This window comes from Vombatus ursinus, unplaced genomic scaffold, assembly GCF_900497805.2.
Source record: "Vombatus ursinus unplaced genomic scaffold, bare-nosed wombat genome assembly UNPS02014165.1, whole genome shotgun sequence".
Taxonomy (NCBI): domain Eukaryota; kingdom Metazoa; phylum Chordata; class Mammalia; order Diprotodontia; family Vombatidae; genus Vombatus; species Vombatus ursinus.
The window spans coordinates 394,161-400,762 of record NW_020953943.1 but is presented as its reverse complement, the minus strand read 5'-3'; the positions used below and the strand labels follow the sequence as shown (position 1 = coordinate 400,762).

General features: G+C 58.7%; 2 protein-coding genes across 2 annotated transcripts in view; one reads left to right on the top strand and one right to left on the bottom strand.

Moving 5' to 3' along the window:
- Positions 1-123: 123 nt before the first annotated feature.
- IL4I1 (interleukin 4 induced 1) lies at positions 124-5,362 on the top strand. The gene is made up of 8 exons (XM_027859314.1): positions 124-455; positions 886-930; positions 1,048-1,262; positions 1,822-1,934; positions 2,029-2,230; positions 2,923-2,991; positions 4,182-4,318; positions 4,402-5,362. Exons 2-8 carry the CDS (start codon positions 918-920, stop codon positions 5,174-5,176), a joined length of 1,524 nt encoding a protein of 507 aa, XP_027715115.1. The 5' UTR covers positions 124-455; positions 886-917; the 3' UTR covers positions 5,177-5,362.
- A 469-nt stretch (positions 5,363-5,831) lies between these two features.
- Positions 5,832-6,602, bottom strand: part of TBC1D17 (TBC1 domain family member 17) — a 6,109-nt gene continuing 5,338 nt past the window's right edge. Inside the window, exons 16-17 of the mRNA XM_027859313.1 lie at positions 6,439-6,525; positions 5,832-6,282 (exon numbers count right to left, since the gene is read on the bottom strand). Coding sequence (XP_027715114.1) covers positions 6,073-6,282; positions 6,439-6,525 — 297 coding nt within the window. The 3' untranslated portion in view covers positions 5,832-6,072. The remainder of the gene's footprint in view (positions 6,283-6,438; positions 6,526-6,602) is intronic.

The window sequence follows — 6,602 nt, the reverse complement described above, 5'->3', positions numbered from 1 at the left end:
AGAGAGAGAGAGAGAGAGAGAGAGAGAGAGAGAGAGAGAGAGAGAGACAAGGAGAAGAAAAAGAGCAGAGACAGAAAGAGACCCAAGAGATGACAGCAAGGAAAGTCCCAGGCACAGTACAACCACCAAAGCTTACGGACCCCCAAGAAAACTATTTCGGGAGAAATAGCTGAGCAGTCCCACTTCCTTCCTTTCTCATCACCACCTGACCCCTATTTTCAACTATAGTGGAGCCAGCAGGAGTCAGACCTGAGCCAGTTGCCAAACTCTGGAGGAAGACTTTCAGTTTCCTGAGAAGTGGACTGGACTTCCCAAAGCAGAACGTGGGGGTCAGGCGGGGCGTGTTTCAGAAGGCATCTGCACTCCTATCTAGCCTGACCTCGCAGAGACACAAGCAAAGGGTGACAGAAGACCCAAGATTTGGGAGGCTGCTGTTCACACCCCAGCAGTGACAGGTGAGAGAAAGACAGTGGAGAAGAGGGCAGGAAGGACTCTGAGAGACCAACAAGTACCCTGAGAAATGGGCAGAAGCAGGGAGAGAGACTCAGAGAGATGGATAAGGAGAGAGATGGATAAGGAGAGAGATGGGCAGAGGCAGGGATCCAGTGATGGGCCAGCAGTGAGGTTCAGACGTGGCCAGGGACAGGGATTCAGAAGGGTGGACGAGGAAAGAGCTCGGAAGACACGAATTGGGGCAGGTGTCTAGAAAGATAAAGATGAACTCCAGACAGAGAAAAACCCAGAACATGGATGAGCAGAGCTGGAAATAGAGATAAGTAAAGCCCTCCCATTCAGGGCTATGCAGGATGGAGGGGGAGAGGAAGGCAGTATTAGCGGGGGCAGGAGTCTGGCTGAGGGGCTCACAGCTGTGGCTTTTCTCCTCAGCCCCAGTTTCATCTCCATCTTGCTTCCGAGTCATGCGCTGGTGGGGTGAGTATTCTACAGGTGGCTGGGGAAGGAGGGTTCTACCCCTGCCAAGACTGTGGGGCAAAAGGCTCTGCCTCCCTAAGGCATACCCCCTCCTTTCCTGGTTTCTCCCCTTCCCAGGTCTGTTCCTTCTCCTAGACCTCACCAGAGCCAGTGAAGCAGATGCTGGGGATGACCCCTTCCTGAAATGCTTCCTGGATCCAGACTACAGGGAGCTAATGGACATTGTGAGCCACGGTCTCAACCAGACGACGCGGCCCCAGCGGGTGGTGGTGGTGGGGGCCGGCATAGCCGGGCTGGTGGCAGCCAAGGTGCTGGAGGATGCTGGACACAAGGTCAGGCAAGCCAGCTCCAAGACCCCGAGCCCCTAGGCACTTTCTGAGCTTTGGGGCCCCCATCTGTCAAGTGGTGGAGGCACACTGGGGAAGCCCCAAGACCCCTTTCGGTTCTAAACTCCACATTCATTTCATGTGGGGGAGGGAAGGAAGCCACCATCATCAACCTGGTCTGCATGCAAACATCTGGAAAGAGACTCACCCATCCCAAGGCATTTCCCTGAATCTGTAGGAAAGTCCCACACAAACCTAACTGCCAACGGCCAGCGTCTGTCAGAAAGCCAGCCTCTCACTTCTGCAGACTTCGGAGGAATGAAACTCCACTCTTCCCACCTGAGGGGGAAGCACCATCCCTTTCACTAAAATCCAGACGTGAGGACAGGCTGGGGCAAAGGCTCCCATGTTGTAGGAAATCCCTTTCCTGTGGCCATGCTGTTTCCTCACCCGGCAGTCCCTAAGTCAAAATTCCTGCTTGACCATGACCCTGGATACCGCCCAAACAAGGGTCAGGGCATAGGGTGCGGGGCTGGGTAGTTGCACTAACTACCTCCACTCCCAGGTAACTCTGCTGGAGGCCAGCGACAGAATCGGGGGACGGATTCTGACATACAGAGATGAAAAGACAGGCTGGCTAGGAGAACTGGGGGCCATGAGGATACCATCCAACCACAGGTACAGAGCAGCCCCTGGTTCTGACCCTGCCTCCATCACTCAGCCCATCACTGGATCCTAACTACAGGGTCTGTGTCCCTTGATTGCCCCTCAGGATTCTCCTAAAGCTCTGTACCCGCCTAGGCCTCCCCCTGGCTCAATTCATTCAGTCTGACATGAACGCGTGGACTGAGGTGAATGGGGTAAAGCTACGGAACTTCGTGGTCGAGGCAGCGCCCGAGAAGCTGGGCTACCCCCTGCAGCCCTCTGAGCAAGGCCGGTCACCAGGGGCCATTTACCAGATGGCCCTAGATAAGGTATGCCCAGAGCCTGGGCTCAGCTCCAGGGACAGAAGGCACCTAGTTCACCTCACCCCCCATTTTACAAAGGAGGCCGAGGCCAGAGAAATGATCCGCCCAGGGCACAATGGGCCCCTGGGTTGTATTCACAGATCCTGGGGCTCTAAGCAGCCACATGGAGGAAGTGATGGCTAGCTGTTTCCCCGACCAAGCATCCCCATATCCATGACAACACAGGCCCAGCCCTCCAACCCTGTCGCCCCCCACATGCTTGCGGGAGGGGTTCCTCATCTGTACCAAGGTCCCTTCCAGCTGATGCCCATACCATGGAATGGGGCCAGGGACCTGGCCAACAGCTCCCCAAGGCCAGGTCAGGGCTGGAGGTGGGCTCCCAGGTGAGCGGTGCTGGAGAATGAGAGAGAAGGAGTCCTAGGTTTGGAAGCATTAGAGTAGGGCCCAAAACCTGGATGATCTTGAGCAAACTACTCCCCTCTGTGGGCCTCCAACGGAGGTCCCTCGGTTCTGCATTTGATAAGACAGGACCCAACCACAGAGTCTCTGGGCAAGCAGCACAGAGCAGGGCACACGTGGGACCAGGGCCCCGGAGGATGTTGTAGGAGGGTCAGAGAATGGGGCAGGGAATGTGGGATGGGGAAAGCTAGGACAGGATGGAGCACAGGGCGCCATCTTGTGTCCTTACTCTGTCTTAGGCCCTCTATGACCTCAAGCACCTGGGCTGCTCCCGGATGATAAAGAAATTTGAAAGCTACACCCTTCTGGTAAGCGGGCTTGGAGACCCCAGCCACCCAACTCCCATTCACCCTCCTTCCAGTCCCACTACCCTACTGCCCAGCCTCGGTGGCTGGCAGGGGTCTTGGCCCAGAGGGCCCCAAGGAGAATACTGCTCCCAAGCAGCTGGTGGCCAAGCACCAACTGGGAAACCCCTAGTTTCTGGGGGCTCTGTGGTAACTGGCGCTACATCCTCCATATTCCTGGAGAGGACAGGAAGGGGAAAGCAGGTGGGACACCCAGACAGAAGCCAGACAGCAGGAGCGAGGGAAGATGAGACAGATCCTGGGTTCCAGGCTCTACAGCTGCAAGGGAGGGCCTAAAATGCTAATGAGTCTAACCCCAGCCCAGCCCCAGGCCCTCATCTACATGATGAGCTGAGGCCCAGGGTGGCTGTGATTTTGCCAGAGGGGCACAGACAGGAACCAACTTCCAATATGGTTCTTTCCACTGAACCATGTAGCTGAGGGGGGAGGGGGGATAGGAGATGGGAGAGGGAAGGAAGGAGGAGGGAAAGAGGAAGGGGGGGTGGCAGACGTGCGGCAGTGTGGAGACAGCAAGATGGGAGAAAGCAGGGGCGAGGAGGGAGACAGACGCCTGCTGAGGTCCACAGATCTCGTTGCTGGAAATGGCCCCGGGAGAAGCCTATGGGAGTAGAGGGCCCCCTCACCAGAGCTCCCCGAACCCAGGTGTCATTCACAGAGAGGAAGTACAGTAAGGTAGCCCACTGACCACTAGACTCAGCACCAATAAGATCGGAGCTCCGATTCTGCCCGAGTCACTTAGCAGTTCTGTGACCCTTCCCCAGCTCACCCCGATGCCTCGGTTCCCTCAACTGTCCAATGAGGCCGGACAGCCTCGAAGCTTCTCCCAGCTGGGTCTGGGACCCTATAAACAGGCAGCCCCACAAAGCAGGGTGTGAGGACTTGGTGCTGGAAAACATCGGGGAGGGATTGGTCCAAAGCCACTGACTGCAAGGAGCAGGGCCAAGATTCAAACCCAAGGCTTAAAGGGCCCGAGGATCAGAAGCCATCCAGGCCCCGCAAGGCAGGTCACACAGGGTCAGCACAGATGTGCTTGGGCATCCCCTTTGACCCTGCCCAGGAGGCTGGGAACAGACCAGGGGCTAGCCAAGGAGGTGGCGTGAGCGCTTCAGTCCCTGCCTGCCCCCTCCCCCCAGGACTACCTCCTAGGAGAAGGGAACCTGAGTTTGGCCGCCGTCCACCTCCTGGGAGACGTGCTGGCCGAGGACGGCTTCTTTTCCCTGAACTTCGCGGAGGCCTTGCGGGCCCACAGTCACCTCAACGACAAGCTCAGGTGCATACAGGGAAGGGGCAGGGGAGGGCTGGCGACGGCCTGCTCTAGGCCCCCACCCACCAGCCTCTGCTTCTGTGCCCCAGGTACTGGCGCATCCGCAACGGCTGGGACCAGCTGCCCCGCGCCCTCCTGCTTTCCCTGAGGGGCCCGGTCCTGCTACAAGCCCCTGTGGTCCAGGTGTCCCAGAATCGGAAAGGCGCCTCCATCCTCTACCGTGACCCCCGGCAGCCCTCACGCCTGCTGTCCCTGGCCGCTGACCGCATCCTGCTGGCCACCACCGCCACAGCCCTGAGCCACATTGATTTCCAGCCACCACTCCACCCTGCCCTCCGCCGGGCACTCCGCAACACCCACTATGTTCCAGCTACCAAGATCTTCCTCAGCTTCCGGAAGCCCTTCTGGGAGGACGAGGGCATCGTGGGCGGCCACTCGGCCACTGACCGCCCAATCCGTGCTCTCTACTACCCTCAAGGCGATGGGGGGGAAGCCGGTGGCCTCCTCCTCGCATCCTACACGTGGTCAGACGCCACGGCGGCCTTCACAGGCCTGGGGGAGGACGAGACCCTGCGCCTGGTGCTGCGGGATGTCGTTGCCCTCCACGGGGAGAAGGTACGGGAGCTCTGGGACGGGCGAGGAGCCGTGATGCGCTGGGGGGAGGACCGCTACAGCCAGGGCGGCTTTGTGATGCAGACCCCGCAGCCCAGGCCTGAGCAGGAAAAGCCTTGGCACTGGGACTGGACACAGCCTGAGGGCCGCCTGCACTTTGCTGGGGAATACACGGCCTTCCCCCACGGATGGGTGGAGACAGCCATCAAGTCAGGGCTACGAGCAGCCCAGAAGATACACAGGGCTACCTAGGGGCCCTAGGGCAGGCCCCTTTATGTCCACAAGGCCCAGGAGCCTCCCTCAATCAGTAGCCCCCTGCCAGGGCTGCAGGGGGGTCAGAAGGCCCTGCCTCCACTGGGCCCCTGCTCAGCCAGGGTGGTAGAGGCGCCAGAAGGTCCTGCCTCCACTGGGCCCCTGCTCAGCCAGGGAGGCGGGGGGGGGGGGCCAAGAAGGCCCTGCCTCCACTGGGCCCCTGCTGAGCCAGGGCGGCAGGGGGGCCAAGAAGGCCCTGCCTCCACTGGGCCCTTGCTTGTCCAGGGTCAGACATGGACCCAGGAAGGCCACGTGGTCAGCTACCCACAGCCTCCAGGCAGGGGTGATCAGGAAAAGCCAATTAAAAGATCTGTAGTGTATAACCTAAATCAGACTACATGCCGTCTTGATGAGGGAAGATGGAAGGCAGGGGAAAAATATTCAGAACTCAAAATCTTATAAAAATAAATGTTGAAAACTGGAAAAAATAAATTTGTAGAAAGAGGTCTCCTGTTCCCATTCACTGTGCAGAGCTCCCATGACCCCTTCCTTCCCCGAGACCTTTCTCAAAGTGTCCTCCCTGAAGCCAGTTCCCTGGCTCCCCTCCTTGGGGTAAGAGGAAACTCCGACTGCCCACAACACAGCAAGGCCAACATGAGCATCAAAGTGACCCCGTTTAATGGGCAGAAAGAAAGTGTCCTCCCAGGATGAGAGGGCAAGACCCACCCCCATCCACACCAGGTCTGGTGAGGATGTTACCCCCAGCCTCCTCGCCCCAGGTCAGGGATCCGAGAAGAAAAGGCAGAGTTTTGGACAAGTGAGAGGGAGGGGTAAAGTGCATGTGCGGGGAGTGTGGGAGAGGCAGAGTCAGTGAGGACCACGTCAGGGTATAACACTCAGGGATCTGGCCCCGAGTCCTCAGGCAGTATCTCCAGGCTGCTGTCTGCCTGGGGAGTGGGAGAAGGACCCCCAGAAACGGAGGACGGGGCTTCAGGAGCTGGGGTGGGTGACAAGGGCAGAGGTGAGCCTGAGGGGGAGGGGCTGCCCGGCGTAGAAGCTGGGGCTGGGCTCAGACCCAGGATCTCCTGCACGTTGTGGGGCAGCTCCTGGGGGGAGAGGCAGAGGCCAGAGTGAGGGGGGAAGGGTCCACAGCATGGTTCAGAGCAGATCTTACGGGAGGGCTAAGAACAGTGGATTAAGGAAAGGCAGGAAATCAGGTGGGAAGGGATGAGGGTGAGGGCAGGGAGTGTCTTAGGTCTCACCTGACAGGCTGTCAGCTGCATATACAATGCTTGGGCCTGGGTCAGGACATCTTCCACACTCAGCTTCATAGTAAGTTCATTAATGTGCTGAGAGGAGCAGACAGGACAGTCTCAGGGAGGGGACTTCCCCAGGGGCTTTGGGGAGGAGAGAGCAGGGGCCCATG